The sequence below is a fragment of the Caloenas nicobarica genome, chromosome 28, assembly GCF_036013445.1.
Source record: "Caloenas nicobarica isolate bCalNic1 chromosome 28, bCalNic1.hap1, whole genome shotgun sequence".
Lineage (NCBI taxonomy): Eukaryota > Metazoa > Chordata > Aves > Columbiformes > Columbidae > Caloenas > Caloenas nicobarica.
Window position 1 is genome coordinate 1,170,041 of NC_088272.1, and position 19,606 is coordinate 1,189,646.

The 19,606-nt window shown below is 52.7% G+C and overlaps 1 protein-coding gene across 1 annotated transcript; it reads right to left on the minus strand.

Moving 5' to 3' along the window:
* Positions 1-1,436: 1,436 nt before the first annotated feature.
* LOC135999336 (olfactory receptor 14A16-like) lies at positions 1,437-4,533 on the minus strand. Its single transcript, XM_065652896.1, has 2 exons — positions 3,638-4,533; positions 1,437-1,512 (listed from the first exon to the last, which is right to left on the minus strand). The coding sequence occupies exons 1-2, from the start codon at positions 4,531-4,533 to the stop codon at positions 1,437-1,439; spliced, it is 972 nt and encodes a 323-aa protein (XP_065508968.1).
* Between the last annotated feature and the right edge of the window lie 15,073 nt (positions 4,534-19,606).

Sequence of the window (19,606 nt, forward strand, 5' to 3'; positions counted from 1 at the left end):
GAGGGGATGATCACTGCCCTGGTACTGCTGGCTGTGCTATTCTTGGTGCACGTCAGGACGCTGGTGGCCTTTTTGGCCACCTGGGCACACGCTGGCTCCTGTTCAGCTGCTGTCAGTCAACACCCTCAGATCCCTTTCTGTCGGTCAGCTTTCCAGCCACTCTTCCCTGAGCCCGGAGCCTTCATGGGGTTGTTGTGACCCAAGTGCAGGACCCGGGACTTGGCCTTGTTGAACCTCAGACAACTGGCCTCAACCCATCAATCCAGCTCATCCAGATCCCTCTGTATGGCCTTCCGACCCTCCAGCAGATCAACACTCCTTCCCCTGCTGTGCTGTGCTTTACTTGGTGGCCAAAACAGCTTTGAGAACATGCTGACATTTTTGTTGTTGCTGAGCAGTTCTGGCACAGCCTCAAGGCCTTCGGTGTTTGTCAGTCTGCCCCAAAAACCAGAGGGCTGGATGTGGCTAAAGGGTGGGAGGGGACCAAGCCAGGACAGCTGACCCCAACTGACCAAAGAGATATTCCACACCATATGGCATCATGGTCAGCAACCTCATACAATTGTTCTCAGTCCATCATTTCCTCCGGTCCAGATCCCTCTGTGTGGCCTTCCCACCCTCCAGCAGATCAACACTCCCACCCAATTTGGTGTCACCTGCAAGCTTACTGAGGGTGCACTCGATCCCCTCGTCCAGATCATTGACAAAGAGATTAAACAGAACTGGCCCCAATACTGAGCCCTGTGACACCACGCATGACCGGCCACCAACTGGGTTTGTTTCCGTTCACCAGAACTCTTTGGGCCCGGCCCTCCAGCCGGTTCTTTATCCATCGCAGATACACCATCCAGGCCATGAGCTGCAGCTTCTCCAGGAGATGCTGTGGGATACGGTGTCAAAGGCTTTACTGACGTCTAAGTGCACAACATCCACAGCCTGTGTGGCGGATTCACTCCCCCACAACAGACTTTCCCTCATCTGCTAAGCCGGTCACCTTGTCACAGGAGGAGATCAGGTTGGTCAAGCAGGACCTGCCTTTCATAAAGCCATGCTGATTGGGCCCGATTGCTCGTCTCGTATGTGTGACCGCACAGTCCCTTTCCCAGCCCTGTTCCTGCTCTTCCTGGGTAGGGCCTGTGGGTACTTTGGCAGAGGTTCTTTCCCAGCCATGTCCCTGCTGCTGGGCTGTCACCTCCAGAGACAGAACTGACCCCACAGTCCCCTTCACAGCCACACGCTGCTTACTGGATTAGGAGTTACCGAGACACAACTGACCTCATAATACCACACCCATCCATCCCCCTCCTTAGCACGCAGGACCCAACCAAGACTGAAGTGTGTTCTACATGGTCCTACACCTGCCCTTCTTTCCCACAGGCCCTAGACACCCATCTCGCTTCCTCACATTTTTTCAAATTTGTCAAATATATTTCCTACTAACAATGTGAGTGAAAAGCACTCCTCACTGGAACTGCTATACTTATGTTAACACTTCTATATCTCCACTTCTGCCTTTTGGTTTTTACTATTCTTCTACGTATTTTCTTCCAGAAACCTCTCCAAGGCAAAAAGTATTTCAAATCACAGAATAAGATCTGAAGAGAGCCCTTGTCTCACTCATCTTGTCTCACTCTCCTGCTCAGGGCAGGGTGAACCAGGGGAGGTTACTCGAGGCCTCCACCCAGCTTTGCACCATCCACAAAGGCACTGAAAGTGCACTCTGTTACATCATGGAAGGGGAGAATAAAGACATTCAACAGTGTTGGCCCAAGTGCTGGTCACTGAGAGATGACACTGGTAACTGGCTTCATGGAGGACTTTGTACCACTGGTGATATTTGGGCTTGATGGTTCAGCCAACTTCCCACCCAGCATCCACTTCTTGAGCCCCATCAGCACCACTCTGCCCAGAAGCACACCATGTCTGAGGCCTTGCAAACACCCAGTACCCAACATGGCTTTCTTTCTCGTGTCCATTTGTGTTCAGCAATCCCTTCCTTGTCCTTCACGTTCCTGGAAATGGCTGCAGGAGGACATGTCCCATCCCCTTCCCAGGGAGGGAGGTAGGGTGGCCAGCCTGTTATTCTCCCAGTTCCTGTTTGTGCTCTTCTTGAAGATGGGTTTGAGGTCTGCATTTTCTAAGGACCCCAGATCCATTCTGGTTTCTACGGCACTTTTGAGAGCACAATATGGAATCACGGGCAAGGGTGACATAGCAGTCTGCAGAACTTGCAATGATCCTATCCAGGGAAGCTGAGATGAATCTCACTGGGCCACTGGGGTTTGTTCCTGGAGTCACACACAGAAATGTCAGGGTTCTGTGAGGTGTTCACATCTGAGCTGGCCTCATGGACTCCTTCTGCACCCAGGGATGTTCAGAGACAGAGTCTGTCCCTTTTACACACAGAGGCAGGAGTCACAGTGTCTCTATGGGCTCCTGTTGCCACTCCAAAGGGACAGGAGGCACCTCAGCCCTGTGGTGTGTCACCCTGCTCTGCACTCATCTGAGATGTCCCACGTCATGAGGAATGGACACAGGGACCTCAGTTCAAGGAAGAAGATCCCAGTGGGTTGTTTCCCATGGGCTGTTACTTCCAATGTGAGTGACCTCAATGTTTGTCCCACAGGCCTTCCTGGCACTCCCAGGAATAGCTGATGGCATTTCTGCTCACTCGTGTTCATCTCACCTCATGTACATGATGTGCATGCCCATATCTCATCTGAACAATGCAAACATGGACTTCTGACCTACCCATTCAGGAAAAAATTCTCAATCTGGTGTAGCAGCCCAGTGCTGGAAAGGGAGGTTGTGAGGGGCCAGTCCATGACGATGCCCTGGGGCAGCTTCCACGGGGTGTCCAGTGCACAGGGGCACAGCCCAGCCCCTGCTCTGCTGGTCCTGCAGGTCTCTGGCAGGAGGCCTGGCTGTGAGAGGACACTGCTGTGTGCCCAGCCCTGCACACACACACTGTTTATCTCTACACTGCTGTTTCAACCTGCAGGCTGCTTTCTTGTGTATGTCCTGAAGATGAACTTGAAGAAGACCTAAGCCCTCAGGCACTGCCCTATGAACATCACTTTCCTTTATAGAAGTAGTGTTACGGAGGCCAGCTGTGTCACAGCAGTGCCCATGGCCTGTCCCTGCCTGCGCTCACAGGACTGACACACAGCAGGACGGTGACCAGGCTGCCAGAGCACTCAGGCCTTGCACCAACACAAGGGATGAGAAGGAGAGTGTGGGAGTGGAACGAGAACAGCTCTGGAAGGCCAAGCGCTGGTGCTCCCTGGCAGGGCTGCCAGGCTGGACTCTTTTCCCCTCCTCCCATGCACACAGGAACTGTCCCTGCAGCTCCAAAAGGCCTTGCAGGAAGGATATATATTGAATAACAAGTCACTACATACACATTTATTTCGTTTAAAGGCAAAGAGAGCATGGCTCCTGAGTTACACTAGTGGTTATGAAAGAAAAGCAGACAGAGAATTAGAAAGGGGATGACAACATTATCACAATAAAAAAACAATCAATAACATATAATACAGATAACAGGCTGGATCTCTAATTAGTTACATTACAATTCCTATTCAGAAGCAGATGGGCAGTTTATTGTTTCAGAAAACAGTAAGATATGAGTTTCCACAGGGCATCTTTGAGCTCCTGGTTCCTCATGCTGTAGATGAGGGGGTTCACTGCTGGAGGCACCAATGCGTATAGAACAGACACCACCAGGTCCAGGGATGGGGAGGAGATGGAGGGGGGCTTCAGGTAGGCAAATATGCCAGTGCTGACAAACAGGGAGACCACGGCCAGGTGAGGGAGGCACGTGGCAAAGGCTTTGTGCCGTCCCTGCTCAGAGGGGATCCTCAGTACGGCCCTGAAAATCTGCACATAGGACAGCACAATGAACACAAAGCAGCCAAAAGTTAAACAGACAGTACCTACAAGAAGCCAAACTTCCCTGAGGTAGGCATCTGAGCAGGAGAGCTTGAGGATCTGGGGGATTTCACAGAAGAACTGGTCCAGGGCATTGCCCTTGCACAGTGGCAGTGAAAATGTATTGGCCGTGTGCAGCAGAGCAACGAGAAACCCAGTGGCCCAGGCAGCTGCTGCCATGTGGACACAAGCTCTGCTGCCCAGGAGGGTCCCGTAGTGCAGGGGTTTGCAGATGGCAACGTAGCGGTCGTAGGACATGATGGTGAGAAGGGAATACTCTGCAGCAAACAAGGAACATACACAGAAGACCTGGGCAGCACATCCAGCAAAGGAAATGACCCTGGTATCCCACAGAGAGTTGGCCATGGATTTGGGGACAGTGATGGAGATGGAGCCCAGGTCGAGGAGGGAGAGGTTGAGCAGGAAGAAGTACATGGGGGTGTGGAGGTGCTGGTCACAGGCTATGGTGGTGATGATGAGGCCGTTGCCCAGGAGGGCAGCCAGGTAGATGCCCAGGAAGAGCCAGAAGTGCAAGAGCTGCAGCTCCCGTGTGTCTGAGAACGCCAGGAGGAGGAACTGGGTGATGGAGCTGCTGTTGGACATTTGCTGCCTGTGGGCATGAGGACCTGTGCAAGGAGAAAAAGACAGTGACAATTTAGGGGAGACTTCTCTGGGAAAAACCAAAGCCATTTCCCACAGACCCTCCCACAAAGAGACCCTTTTCTTTTTCCAGGAGAACATCCTGGCTGGAGCCCTCGTCGGTGCTTGATGAGTGTGCAATGAAGAGCAGGGTCTCTGCCCAGGGGCTCTTGAGGAGTCAGCCTGACCCTGTGTGATGGGTGGGGCAGGGGCCAGTCCTGGGGTTCAGCTTTGTCAGATGGAACCGCTGCTGCTGCAGAAGGGACTGTCAGCATCTGTACCCCCAGACCTGAGAAAATGAGTTTGAGAGGTTTAGTGTTTCTACAGCTCCTTCTCCTCTCACAGCCTGGGGAGTGTTCTTGGGTGTCAGAAACCCTCAGCATTTCTGCTGCACTCAGGGAGAACAGAGCGAGTCCTGCGAGACCAGAGGATGCCTGTGGGTCAGTGCAGAGTGAGGGCAGCTGCTCTGTCCCTCTGTCTTGCTCCAGCTGCCCTGGGCTGGCACCTTTCTGAGATGGTGATCACACTGCCATGTCACCCTGAAAAGCCACCAGGACTGCTGAGAGCAGAGGGATCCACCCCAGACTATGACACGTCTCACCCTTCCCTAAGGTTGAAGCTCTCTACTTCTAGCCCAGGATACACACAGCTCATTTCATAAACTCAACAGCATTTTATCTGTCATAGCATCTCTATGTTTCTCTATGTTCAGATAACACAAAGATGCTGTAGGACAGGATTGGAAGAAAACCTTGAGCATACAGCGAAGTGTCCTAATGATGGCATTTGAGTCAGGGAGACTCAGCTCTTTCCCCAGCCCCACAGACTGCATTGCCCACAGCCCCACAGGTCAGAGCAAAGCTGGGACACCTGTTCCCATGGACACAGCTGCAGGAAAGGACCCACAAGATCAGGCTGTGACTCTGCAGCTGAAACTCCCATCCCCAGAGAGCCTGACAGCAAGAACCAGATCACACCAGCAGTGACCCAGAGCAGTGGAGCAAGAAGGAAACTGCGGTGAGGGTGGGTGTGAGAGAGGCCAGGGCAGAGGCAGCCGGGCACTCAGACAGCGTCACCCTTCCCCAGCTGTGCAGCCACCTCCCACACACCAGCATTGCCGGGCAGCTGCTCTCAGCCCCTGTGCTCTGCAGAGGGAACTGGAGCTCTGGCTGCACAGGAGCTGCTTCATGCCTTGGAGCCCCCGGCCCTGAGGGCAGAGGCTTTGCTGGGTGGGAGAGGAGGCGAGGGGGCTGCTCACAGGGGGGATCTGCTCTGCGGGGATCATACGGAGTTTTCTGTCTTCTCTCTCCGATAACAATTCTGAGTTTAGTTTCCTCTCATTTCTGATCATTTCCCTATTGCCTGGAGATTCTCCTCCTGGGAACAGTTTCCCTGCCCATGTCTCTTCCCTGTCAGCACTCACAGGCCATCCCACCCTCTGTGCCCTCACCCTGGCCCTACAGATCCTGCCTGTTCACAGGGCACTGCCTGGGGGCATCTTCCTGTTCACAGACTGGGGAAAAGGGCAGGTCATAGTAAGACTGACAGGAATAGCCAATGTGATGCTGGTGCTGTGCACAGGCAGAGCAGCAGCTGAAGGGATGTTATGAGGCTTCTGGCAGATGTACTGATGACTCTGAGTTGCAGTTCAGGAGTCTCAGTGACTTGTTTAAGCATGAGAGCTCATTTTCATTTTTTTCCTTTCCTGCACCCCCCAAACCCTTGGGATAGGAAACTGAAAAGACAGGCTCAGGAAAGCTCCCTATCTCTCTGGTAATCCTTGCATTGATCTTCTGCTTGAGGCATCCACTTGGAAAAATCCTGAGTGTGATCTGGAGCTGTGAGCAGCCCTGACCCACACAGCAGCCTCTCCACAGCACAAGCACCTTTCCTGCCCTGATAAGGGTCGCTCCTTCCCCCCACAGCTTCTCCACACAGCACCGTGGGGATCTCCCCGGGCAGGCTGAGCGCTGACCCTGGCAGGCGGCAGAGTCCCTGCCCCGGCACAGCCCTGGGGTGCAGGGACGCTGCTCTGCAGCACAGCCCTGGGCACCCCTGGCTGCTCACCCAGCTACACAGCTGTTCAAAATTGCCTGATAACAGCCCCCTCCTTACAGATCCCTCAAGCTGTGCCTGTGCTAACTTGAGGAGATGCCTCCAGGAGCTACAGCTGCATTGCCCTGCACCCAGAGACTTACCATGGCAAGGGCTGCAAAGATTTCTCCTCTGTGAGCTCTCAGTCATCCTCCCCATCCTGACCACCTTTCATCTCTCTCTGCCTTGCTCGTCTCCCTGAGATCCCCAGGCAGAGCCCTCAGCCCTGCTGCGCTTTGCAGAGGAGCTGCTCCTGGGCAGAGCTGTCTCTCTGCAGCGCTGCCGCTTGCCATGAGCTCCCTCTGTCCCAGGAGCCCAGCCCAGCTCAGCAGCACAGGAGCAGCCCCAGGCGCTTTAATGACCCCTCTGGTGGCTTTGGTGCTGACACCATGAACATCAACCCTGAGGGGAAGTTGAAGAAACCTCTCAAGAAGTCCAAGTCAGGTTTAAACTCCAAAGTTTCTTGTAATGTTAATGGGTCCCACTGAGGAACATTACTGAGAAAATGACCCCAGGGTCTGGTTAGAGAAGAAAACTGGAGGTTGAGATGACAGGTCAGGACAAGTAATGTGAAGGTCTCTCTGATGCTGAGTAAACCTGGATGTGTTTCATTAACCAAAGGGCCAAGCCCTGACCCCCAGCCCTGGGAAGGCACATCCTGTCCCTCCCACGTTGCCCAGGGCCCTTCCTGGGACAGTGTGATGTGGGGCTGTGCAAGGCCAAGGGCAGGACTATGGTCCCACACCTCCCAAGTTCCTGGCTGGGGACAAGGAGGCCATGAGGCCCCTGCGCTGTAAGGACAAGGTGTCTCCTCACAGGCATCAGAGCTGGAGACAACAGCCATCGCTAAGGGGAGAAGGAGCTCATGTCTGGTGGGGGCTTTCAGCCTCTTTACATCCCTTGATCATCTCCACGACAGCCTGTCCTATGCTGTGGCATCCCCTGCACCTCTTTCCCTGCAGGCTGGAGACATCCCCCCTGCTGCCCCACCTTGCTCTTGTCTGAGCATCTTCCTTCCTTTGCTGATCTCTCTCCATCCTCCCCAGCTGTTCCTTGAAGCACAAAGCCTTGGGCTGATGCAGACTGCCTCTGGGTGACCTGCTCCACCACAGCACTGCCCTTCCACTCACATTCCTTGCTGCTCATGTCCAGCCTGGACCTTCCCAGCTGCACTGTGTGCCATTATTTCTTTCTCGTGCTCTTTCCCACTATGAAGAAAACCTCCACCATCTCTGAAACCACCCTTCCAGCACTCTCAGGCTACTCCTACACTGCTGCAGCCTCCCCAGCGCTGCTGGGCCAGAGCAGCCCAGGTCCCTCAGCATCCCACACCATGTGCACAAGGTCCTGACCCCTGCCTTGGCAGAGCCCTGCACTCTCCAGTTCCTCCCTGCTTCTCCAAACTGGGAGCCGCACACTGGCACACACCCGTGTGTGTGGGGTCACACCAGTGCTGAACCGAATGGGATGAGAACTCCAGGTGTCTGGGTCCCCACGCTCCTCCTCATGCAGCCCCGTGTGCAGCTGCCTTGTTCATGGTGAGCGTGCAGCACGGGCTTGTGTGGCGGCCCTTGTAGTGCCCAGGCCCTTCTCCTCAGGGTCCCTGCTCAGCGTGTCAGGTCCTGCTCTGTCCTGATGGATGGGGTTATTCTCCTGCCCCGATACAGGACTGGCCGCTTCTCCTTTTGAAACTTCAGAGATTCCTGATGGTAGAACCACCAAATTTCTCAAATTCTGTACTCTCTCTGGACTGCTGCAGCCGCATTCCCTCCAATTCCAGCCAGGGCAGGGACCACTCGCCCGGGGAGACCCCGGTGCCCCCTAAAGAAAAGGGGCCTCAGCCTCCAGGACTCTCCTGAGCCCTGAAAGTGGCCACTAAAATGGCAGCAGTAGCAGGGTTCCATCCAGAGTTTATTCAAGAAAAAGGAAATAACTTCCAATTTCCCTAGCACAGTCTTTCAGTGCTGCTTTCTCCTCCTTATGCTGGTGCCTCTCCCTGACTGCTGTGCCCCACTTTCGGTGGCACCAGATTGTTGGGGGGCATGGCCATGTGCCCCCACAGCCCCAGGGCTTTGTCATTGGTGCCCTCACTCACAAGGGAAAACCCATCTTGTCACTCCCCACATAAAGGAGCTCCATACATCCAAGCAACTTCTTCACTCTGAGGGAATCCCACTGCTGACCCTTCCAGCCCGTCTCTCCTGAAAAGCCCGTACCCAGCCATTGCAGCACCCCAAGCTGTGTGACTTGTCCCACCACGCCTGGCGGTGACTCCATGGGTGTCAAACAGCACAGGCTGCAGCTTGTCCTGGCTGTGCCCTTGGCTCAGGGCATCAGTGCACAGTTGGGCTGTGGCACCTCAGCTGTAGCACCCGGCCAAGCTCTGAGAGGCTTAGGGAAATCTGGTGGGTCTCAAGAATCCAGGTCCCCATGTGTGCAAAGGTTTGACTTCAGAGCAGAGCAATGTCACAGTGCTTGGCAGATGGAAAGTTAGGGCTGAAACTGGGCAACAGGAGAGTGAGCAAGCCCTGCTGTCCCCAAGGCCAGAGAGAAACAGGGCTGGCAATGACAGACCTGGAAGGAAACGTGTGTTTTGTCAGTGGCGTCTCTGCTGCCCCTGAGGTACTTGGGCAGACGTGTCACTGATCTCTAGGAATGACAAGGTGCTGCTGACAGGCCCAATGTGACAACGGTTTGTCTGTTCCTGGATTATGTTATCAAGGAATTGAGAACAGGTTTGGTGAAAAGAAAAAAAGGAGATTTGGAAGTGTTGCTATACGCATGGATACCGCGGTGTGAAGCGCTTCCTATTCATGGGCTGCCCTACATCTACTGGATAGAGAAGGGACAGATCTTGCGATGCTTCAGAGGTGGGAATGAGTTTCTTGCACAAAGGCACCGAATCTGTCTGCAGTGCTGTCTGGGGTGTCTGTCCCACACTCGCTGTGGATGGGGATGGCTGCCCTGGACAGGACCATCGCTGTCCCTGCCCAGTGCATGTAGGGGTGTGCGAGAGCCTTGGCACCTCACGTAACACTGCAGACCTGTAACTGGCATTAAAGGGAATAACCACCCTGAATTTGATTTGTCAATAGAATTATAGAATAATTTCAGCTGGAAGAGACCCTCAGGATCATCGAGTCTAATCACAACCTAACCTAACTCTGGCACTAAACCATGTCCCTAAGAAACCCAATTAAATGTCTTCTAAACACCTCCAGGAATGGTGACTCCACCACTTCCCTGGGCAGCCTGTTCCACTGCTTCACAACTTTTTCCATGAAGAAATGCCTCCTAATATCCAACCTGAACCTTCCCTGGCACAACTTGAGACCATTTCCTCTCGTCCTATCACTTGCTGCTTGGGAGAAGAGACCAACACCCTCCATGCTACAACCTCCTGTCAGGTAGTGGTTGAGACCGATAAGGTCTCCCCTCAGTCTCTTTTTTTCCAGGCTAAACAGCCTCAGGTCCCTCAGCCGCTCCTCATAAGACTTGTGCTCCAGGCCTGTCACGGTCCATTCGGTGATGGACTCGTGATGCTTCATTCACCTTGATCTTGAAGTGCAAATGTAAGGCAATCAAAAAGCCAAGAGGTTGTAATTCAATCATCAATATTTCTTTATTTATTTTGCCTGTAAAGCGGCACGTGATAGAGAGAGTGGAGAAAAAGGAAAGAAAAGAAAGGGGGAAAAAAAAGGGTTGGCTACCACTATGAGATCCAAAGGCGTCCCTATGGTCTCGGGTGTCGTGAGAAGAGTCCTGCCAGTTCTCCGTTGTGATCCATAATCCTTTGGTGGGGAGAGCTCAACGATGTCCCATCGGGAATCATTTTTTATGCTTCTTCACCCCGTTTTGCTCCCATGGATTGAGGCCAATCTCTGCCTTTGTTTCGCAATCCAGGCTGAACTGCGCAGGCCCGAAGAGTCCCCGCTTCGCTTGCCAGAACCTGTCTGTGCCTGCATCGCCTCGGTTCAGGGGTCTCTTACTGGTCCCTTGGGTGACCTCAAGACCTTCGTCAAGCCTCTGCACATGCTCTTCTTCACTGGCCTTAGTAGCAGGGAGGAGGTGGGGGCAAGTTTGGTTGAGGCAGCAGGTGAAAATCCATCTTCTGCACAGCAGCTATAGTCCCCAGGTGGGAGAGACCTGTAGAACACAATTCCTTTTAGGAGGTGGGGGCAAGTCTGGCTGCGGCAGCAGGTGGAATCCGTACAGCAGCCATTGTTACCTGTAGCCCCCGGGTTGGAGAGACCTGTACAACACAATTCTTTTCCTCAGGCCTCTCTCCAAGTCGTTGTCCAATTCTTTCTATCAGGGCATCTGTTCTCCAAGTCCCTGATGGCGATGTTCAGGCAAGTACTGTTCTTCGGACCGACTCTTACACCTTCCAATCCCTGATTTCTGTGATTCTGTGAGATGGAGGGGCGGGAGAGGGAGATGTGAGGAGATGGATGGATGAGGAGATAGACACACCAAGAGAGGGAGGGTCGGGTGGGTGGTGGGTGAGGAGCTCGGGATGGACAGATGGACAGAGACACGAGGTGATGGAGAAACCAGGAGATGGACGTGGAGATGGAGATGGAGGTGGAGGTGGAGATGGAGGTGGAGATGGAGGTGGAGATGGAGATGGAGATGGAGGTGGAGATGGAGATGATGGAGATGGAGATGGAGATGGAGATGGAGATGGAGATGGAGATGGAGATGATGGAGGGACCAGGAGGTGGGAGAGAAGGTGGGGATGGACAGATGGACAGATGAGGGTGGAGACACCAGGAGATGGAGATGGAGGGACCAGGAGGTGGGTGAGAAGATGGGGATGGACAGATGGACAGATGAGGGTGGAGACACCAGGAGATGGAGAATGAGGGTCGGGTGGGTGGTGGGATGAGGAGATGGAGGGATGGCCATGTGGACGGATGGATGGATGGACAGATGGATGATGGACAAGTAGACGCTGGCCAACTAGATGGTCCCTGCTGGGCCCTCCGCCCACTCACACGTCTTGTTGGGCGACACCAACTTCCTGGTGGCCCCAAAATGGATCCAGATGAACTTCCCTGGGAGAGCAGCAGTGGCCACTGTTCCTGGCAGGCCCCGCCCACAGACCCCACCCCACCCCACCCCACCCCCTCCACTCACCAATCAGGAGGAGTTCGCGGGAGATGTTAGGGTCTTGTGTTTTCCATCCTCCAGATGAGGTTGGATGAAGTTGGGAAGATGTTTGGGGGTCTCAGTTGAGGTTCAACATCCTCCAGGTGGGACAAAGTTGGGGAGATCTTGGAGTCTTGGAGTTCAATGTTGTCAGCATGAGGTGGGACAACATTGAGGGAGATGGTTCATGTCTTGGGTTCTCCATCCTTCCAGGGGAAGAGGGATGAATTTGGGGAGATGTTTGCGGTCTTGGTTGGGGTTCAACATCCTCCGGGTGGGACAACACTGGGGGAGATGTTGGGGGTCTTGGAGATCTCCACCAGCTAGATGAGGAGAGATGAAGTTGGGGGAGATGGTTGGGTCTTGGGTACTCCATCCCCCAGGTGGGACAACACTGTGGGAGATGTTTTGGAGTCCTGGGTTCTCCACATTCCAGATGAGGTAGGACAAAATTGGCAAAGATGTTTGGAGTCTTGGTTGGGGTTCAACATCCTCCAGGTAAAGAAGGCATGAAGTTGGGGAGGTGTTTGGGGTCTTGGGGTTCAATATCCTCCAGATGGGACAAAATTGGGTGAGATGTTGGGGTTCAACATCCTCTGGATGAGGTGGGACAACACTGCGGGAGATGTTTGGTGTCTTGGGGTTCTCCACCCTCTAGATGAGGTGGGACAAAGTTGGAGAGGCGTTTGGGGTCTTGGGTTCACTATTCCCGAGATGGGACAACATTGGAGGAGATGTTTGGTCTCAGCTGGAGTTCAACCTCCTCCGGGTGAGGTGGGGTGAAGTTGGGGGAGATGTTTGGTCTGGGGGTCCAACATCCTCTAGATGAGGTGCGGTGAAGTTAGGGAGATGGTTGGGGTTGAACATCCCCAGGTGAGGAGGGGGTAAGTTTGGGGAGAAGTTTTGAGGTCTTGGAGTTCAATACTCTCCACATAAGGTGGGACGAAGTTGGGGGAGATGTTGAGGTCATGGTTCTGGTTCGCCTAAGGGGTCCAGACATGGGACATCGGGGCCTGGGTGGCACAATGGAGCTGGAGATGGGACATTATAAGACTTGGTGTCCCCAATGTATTGAGGAATAGGACATCCTGAGTCTTGATGGCTTCACAGGGTCCAGGGATGTGACATCTTGGCCTGGGTGGCCCAAAGTGTCCGGGGATGGGACATTCTAGGTCTTGTTGGCCTAAGGGGTCCAGGGATGGGACATCCTGCTCTGTGTAGCCCAGGGGATACAGGGATGGGAAATTTTGGCTCTTGATGGCCCAAGGGGGCTGGAGATTGGACAATTTGAGTCCAGGGATGAGATACCCTGGGTCTGGGTGGCCCAGGTGGTCCAGGGATGGGACATCCTGATCTTGGTAGTCGAAGGGTCCAGAGATGGGATATCCTGGGTCTTGTGGCCTCACAGTGTCCAGGGATGGGACATCCTGGCCTGGGTGGTCCACGGGTTGGGGCATTTAACATCTTGATGGCTCAAGATGGCTGCAAATGGGACATCTTGAGTCCAGAGAAGGGATGTCCTTGGTCTTATTGTCCCCAAAATGTCCAAGGATGGGACATCTTGGGTCTTGGTGGTCTAAGGGGTCCCAGTTTAGGACATTTTCAGTATTGATGGCCCAACGTGTCCAGATATGGGACATTTTATGTCCCGGTGGCCTAAGGGTTTCAGGGATGGCACATCTTGCGCTGATTGGCCCACGGTATCCAGGGATGGGAAATTTTGGCTCTTGATGGCCCAAGGGTGCTGGAGATGGGACATTTTGGGTCCAGAGATGGCACAACCTTGGTCTTGGTGGAGCAAGGGGGCTGGAGATTGGACATTCTGCATCTTGGTGGCCCAAAGTGTCCAGCGATGGGAGATCTTCAGTGCAAGGATAGGACATCTTGGCCTGGGAGCTCCAGGGGTCCAAGGGTTGGGACATCCTGGGTCTTGGTGGCCCAAAGTGTCCAGGGATGGGACATTTTGGGTCCAGAGATGGGACATCTTCACTCCAGGAAAGGGACATCTTGGTCTCGGTGACCCAAGGGATCCAGTGATGCGACATCTTGGTCTTGGTGGACCAGGATGCCTGGAGATGGGACATTTTGGGTCTCGGTGGCTTAAAAGTTCCAGAGATGGGACATCCTGCATCTTGGTGGCCCGAAATGTCCAGGGATGGGACATTTTGGGTCCAGAGATGGGACATCTTGGATCTAGGGATGGGACATCTTGGTCTCGGTGGCCCAAAGTTTCCAGTGATGGGGCATTGGAGCTCTGAGATGGGTCATTTTGGTTCACAGTGGCCCAAGGGATCCAAAGATGGGACATCTTGGTCTTGGTTTCCCAAGATGGCTGAACATGGCACATCCTGGTCTTGGTAGCCAAAGGGGTCCGGAGATACGACATCCTGGGTCTTGGTGGCCTCACAGTGTTCAGGGATGGGACACCTTGGCCTGGGTGCTCCAAGGGGTCCAAAGGTTGGGACATTTAAGGTCTTGGTGGCCCAAGATGGCTGCAGATGAGACATCTTGGGTCCTGAGATGGGACAGCCTGGGTCTTGGTGGCCCCAAACTGTCCAGGGATGGGACATGTTGGCCTGGGTGTTCCAAAGAGTCCAGGTATGGTACATTTTAGGTCTTGGTGGCCCAAGGTGTTCAGGGATGGGACATCTTTCCCTGGGTGTTCCAAGGATGGGACATTTTGGGTCTGATTGGCCCAAAGTGTCCAGGGATGGGACATCTGTAGTCTGGGATGGGACATCCTGGGTTTTGGTGGCTCAGTGGGTCCAGGAAAGGAACATTTTAGGTCTTTTGGTGGCCTGAGGGGTCCCGAGATGGGACATCTTGGCCTGGATGGCTCAAGGGGGCTGGAGATGGGACATCTTACAACTTGGTGTCCCCAAAGGGTGCAGGGATGAGACTTCTTGGGTCTTCATGGCCTCACAGTATCTAGGGTTGGGACATCTTGGCCTGGATGGTCCAAGGTGGCTGGAGATGGGACATCTTAGGACTTGGTGTCCCCAAAGTTTCCAGGAATGCGTCATCCTGGGTCTCGGAGGCTTCATGGGGTCCAGAGATGGGATATCTGGGCCTGGGTGGCCTAAAGTGTCTAGAGACGGGACATCTTGGATCCAGGGATGGGACATTTTAGGTCTTGGTCCCAAAGTCTCTAGGGATGGGATATCCGGTGTCTGGCATGGGGCATTCTGGCTCTCAGTGGCCCAAGGAGTCCAAGGACGTGCCATTTTAAGTTTTGGGGCCCTAATGGGTCCAGGGACAGGAAATTTAACCCTGAGCGGCCCAAGGTGTCCAAGGATGGCAGATTTTGGCTCTTAGGGGCCTCACAGTTTCCAGGGATGGGACATAGCGGCAGCGAGAGCGACTCCGGTAGCAGTGCCGGCTACGGCAGCGTGTCTGACTGCCACCACGTCTCCTCTTTCACCAGGACCGGGCCACAGTGGGGTGGCCACCTCCCTGTCCTGCCAGAGGATGCAGCTCTGCACCCCCAGCCCCGCTTTTAAAGGGTGCCTGGGCAGGGCCCTTTGTGACATCACCAGTGACATCACAATGCCCCACTGTGGCAGTTGCACATCCCCCTGAGATCCAGAGCCTTCAGTGGGGCAGTCGATGGCTCCTTAGCACCTTTTGTGCCCCACTGTGCCTGTCCCCACGTACACACCAGGGTGGTACCAAGGTGCTGACAGTCACATCCTCCCCTGCCCCGGGCAGGGTGACTTCACCTGCACCAGCTGGGGGGCAGGAGGGGTGGGACCCTCAGTCAGTTGACAGGGTCCTCAACAAAGGAGGTGCCCAGAGAGACTGAGAAGCTTCTGGACTATGTTGTAATGCCCACAGCCTGTCACGTCCTGCCCTCAGGTATGAGTGCGGAATGGAGGGAATGGAGGTTCTAGTTTTCCTGTTTCTGGGAGAGACTTTCATGCTCAGTGGAGGAGGGAGCTGAAGGTATAATGGGTAGGACTTCTTTCATGCTCTGTGAATGTTCTTTTGGATTACGCCACCTTGATACCAGTTTACTCAGTTTATCAAGGGGTAAGCCCTGTATTATATCTCTGGGAACTCCCTTTTTAATTCCTAAAAACCACCGTTGTTGTCAGATCTTAGGTTGTTCTCCCTTTCCTCTTTTAATATGCGGATGCTGCTTTCTCGCAGCACTGGTAGCAGCAGCAGTACCAGTAGAGAGGGGCAGATTCTTTCCTTCAATATGATGGATTGCTCTTGACCTTTCATCTAGGATTTTTACAGGGCCATGTTTCCTATTATATAATGTATCAATTCTTGTGCTGCTTCCCCCCACGTCCACACCTTTTTAGTATTTAGTTGGTTGGGGGAAGTCGGGGCAGGGGTAAAGAGTGAATCAATGCTAGTGTCAGCTGCATCCTTCTGGCTCTCACTTCTGGTATCGTGGCTTCTCATCAAACCTTCCAATCTTTCTACTGGGCTCATCAATGCGATTGTCCTTTGAAGGTTTAAGTGTCTCTGGGAGTCCCCTTATCATGGGAGTCATCATGTCAGGACTCACTGCCAGCATCATTGAGGATTCACATTCGGGAATCAATTTTCTTTCATGTACCATTTGCAAGCAGGCTGCTTTGTGTACACTTTCTAGCAATTGATCAGGTGTGCCAGTGATTGCTAGGGGCTCTCCCCTATCTAAAGGGTTTAGCCCTCCAGCCCAATAAGCAGCTCGCTGGGTTAGGGACCGTGAGGCAGGTCTGTCACCAGTTGTTAAGAAAACTCCATGCCCCCAGTAACCATTAGCTTCCTGTTCACTTCACTGAATTTGGTCTCCCCCAGTTAGGGATATGTGCCACACGTGCTCCGTTTCAGATTCTTTAGGGAGGCGCCCATACTCTCTCTTTAGCTTGGCCAGCTCGGTGGCAGTGTAAGATGTTTGCTTAGTTGTAATGTGAGGGTCAGTATCCTCCTCATTTGCATAAAAATATTCTGTTTTCACTAAGGGTCTCACATGTGGGTATTCCTCATCACGTTTTCTCATCTCCTCCAATTCTTTGTGAGGGTAAATTTGATTTATTTCTCAGATACTTTTCTCCTCTAGCTGCCGCTCCCTCAGCACTCCTGTGCTTTTTAAACATTCCTCCTTTAGAGTAGCTTTTAATGAGCGGTTTTCTTCCCTCTCTTTTTCGAATCGTTGTGAAGAATTTTCTAATTGTTCTAAATTGGAGATCGTTTTTTTGCAAAATCTGCACCAGATTTTCAAGGGATTCTATAATTTTGCTTTCATTACTACGTTGCCTGAGGTGATCTTCAATTGCTGCTACTAGGCTGGCCTAGGACAGCACAGACCATAGCTTTGTTCTTATCTGATCTAAACTTAGACTTAGTCTGTAGAGAAATCACTCGGTCCACTACATGTCGGAGTGGATCCTTAGGACGAGCCTCGTTGGACGGAAAGAGTCGGCCAGAATAACGACAGCATCCCAATGTGGGTTAAATCGTTCTCCTTTATTCAACATAACAACAAAGACTATATAGAACTTTTTCCCTGAGCCCGCGCTAAAGAAACGGTAATGATTGGCTACAATGCGCTGATCACGCGTCCCATCCCCATTTGCTATTGGTGATCAGCCACTGTCCACACGCCGTGACGTTCCATGTCTCTGCTGGCAGAGGACGGCAAGCGGCAGCCTAAACCTAAACCGCGGCCATGTGGAGCCCTGGATTGCTTACCACACATACATGTTATGTCTCCTAAAAAGTTATCCACAACTACACTCTGTAAGTTAGCCGAATTATCACAAGCCCAGTCCTCTCTGGGTATGGAGGGTCGAGCCCCGTACTTTGCTAAAAGTGTGTAGAACGAGTCTCGATCTTTCCCTAACCAAAAATCTTGATTATCGACCTTTTCAGTCATTCTTATTATGAAGGGACCAAACCCACGTCGGGAAGGCACAAGTTAGTTATACAAAAGCACAGCAACTGCTGTGTCACCCTTCTCTTTCCCGAGTGGTTGGAGGGGACAAAAATCTGCTACAGGAAGGCTCAACTTAGTTACGCAAACACACAGGATTGCCCCTTCACTCTCCCTAGCGGACAATTCTCATCAACATGAGAACAACACCCATTTTTGCACTTTGAGATCCCAGAGACAGAGCCCTCAACTCAAGTTTGGAGTGCTCAACACCAAGGCATGTGTGGTGTGCAAAAAAACTGAATCGCCCCCCTTACTTTCTGGACACCTATCACCTTATCGGGTGTAGGGCCAGGTGTGGCTGGAGCGAAACTTTCTTCCCCTATTACAGACCACACAGCACCTGCACTCCTCTGTATTCTCAGAATCCTGTCCGTGACACCAATTTAATGTCACGGTCCATTCAATGATGGACTCGTGATGGTTCATTTACCTTGATCTCGAAGCGCAAAATTAAGGCGACCAAAATGCCAAGGGGTTACAATTCAGTCAAACAGTGTTAACTTCATTATTTTGCCCGTAAAGCGGCATGTGATAGAGAAAGTGGAGAAAAGGGAAAGAAAAAAAAGGGGGAAAGAGGATTAGCTACCTCCACGAGTTCCAAAGGCGTCCCTATGGTCTCAGGTCCCAAAAGCAGCATCCTGCCAGTCTTCCGCCATGATCCATGATCCTTTGGTGGGGACATCTCAATGATGGGAATCGTCTTTTCTGCTTCTTCACCCCTCCTCTCTCCCGTTGATTGAGGCCAATCACCGCCTTTGTTTTGCAATCCAGGCTGAACTGCGCAGGCCCGAAGAGTCCCCGCTTCGCTTGCCAGAACCCGTCTGCGCCTGCGTCACCTCGGTTCAGGGGTCTCTTACTGGTCCGCTGGGTGACCTCTAGACCTTCCTCAAGCCTCTGCACATGCTCTGCTTCGCTGGCCTTAGTAGCAGAGAGGAGGTGGGGGCAAGTTTGGCTGAGGCAGCAGGTGAAATCATCTTCTGGACAGCAGCTATTGTTACCTGTAGCCCCAGGTCAGAGAGACCTGTACAACACAGTTCTTTTCCTCAGGGCTCTCTCCAAGTCCTTGTACAGTTCTTTCTATCAGGGCATCTGTTCTCCAAGTCCCTGATGGCGATGTTCAGGCAAATACTGTTCTTCGAACCAACTCTTATAGGAGGTCATGGAGAACACACAGCCAGGCTCTTCACCATGGTGTGTGGTAGAAGCACAGAAGAGAATGGGTGGAAGGTGAGAGAGGTTCAGCCAGGACATAAGGAAAAGCTTTTTCCCCTTGAGCTCAGCCAAGTGCTGTCTCAGGTCACCCAGAGAGGCTGCACAGGCTCTGTCTTTGCAGGTTTTCAATCTCTGATTGCATCAAGGCTTGAACACCTTGGTCTGACCCAGTTTGTGAGAGGTTGGACTGCAGACTCCTGAGGTCCCTTCAACCTCACTTCTCTTACAATCCCATTGTGATGTTGGGCTCTGTTTCTAACTGGTCAGAGCAGACGATTATGGGCCATGAGTCCACCTGTGCTGGAGGTGACCATCTAAACCAACATCTCAACCAGTGAACCAGTCAACAGCTCAGTATGACTCGCTCTGGGCAAAGTGTGAGGAGTCCTGGGCAGGGAAGGTTTAGAGGGCATGGGGCGCTATGCAAGACACAAAATAATCTTGGCTTAATACCTGTAGGCCCATCAGATGTCAGTTAATGTCAATGAAAATTAAAAGAAGAAGAACTGAAGACAAAGATCCAAAGCAAAGGAAGGTGTCAACATACTTGTCTTTATTTTTCTTTTTTTCTTTGGGAGGGTTTCTTTTCTTTGTAAAGGAAAGAGTTTTCCAGAACTGGGAATGGATTTAGGACACAAATGTCTTCAG

Coding starts and splice junctions, on each gene's coding strand:
- LOC135999336 (XM_065652896.1), bottom strand. CDS start 4,533: ATGTCCAACAGCAGCTCCATCACCCAGTTCCTCCTCCTGGCGTTCTCA. Junction 1,513..3,637: donor CAGGAGCTCAAAGATGCCCT/GTGGAAACTCAT, acceptor AAAAACCAAAAG/GCAGAAGTGGAGATATAGAA.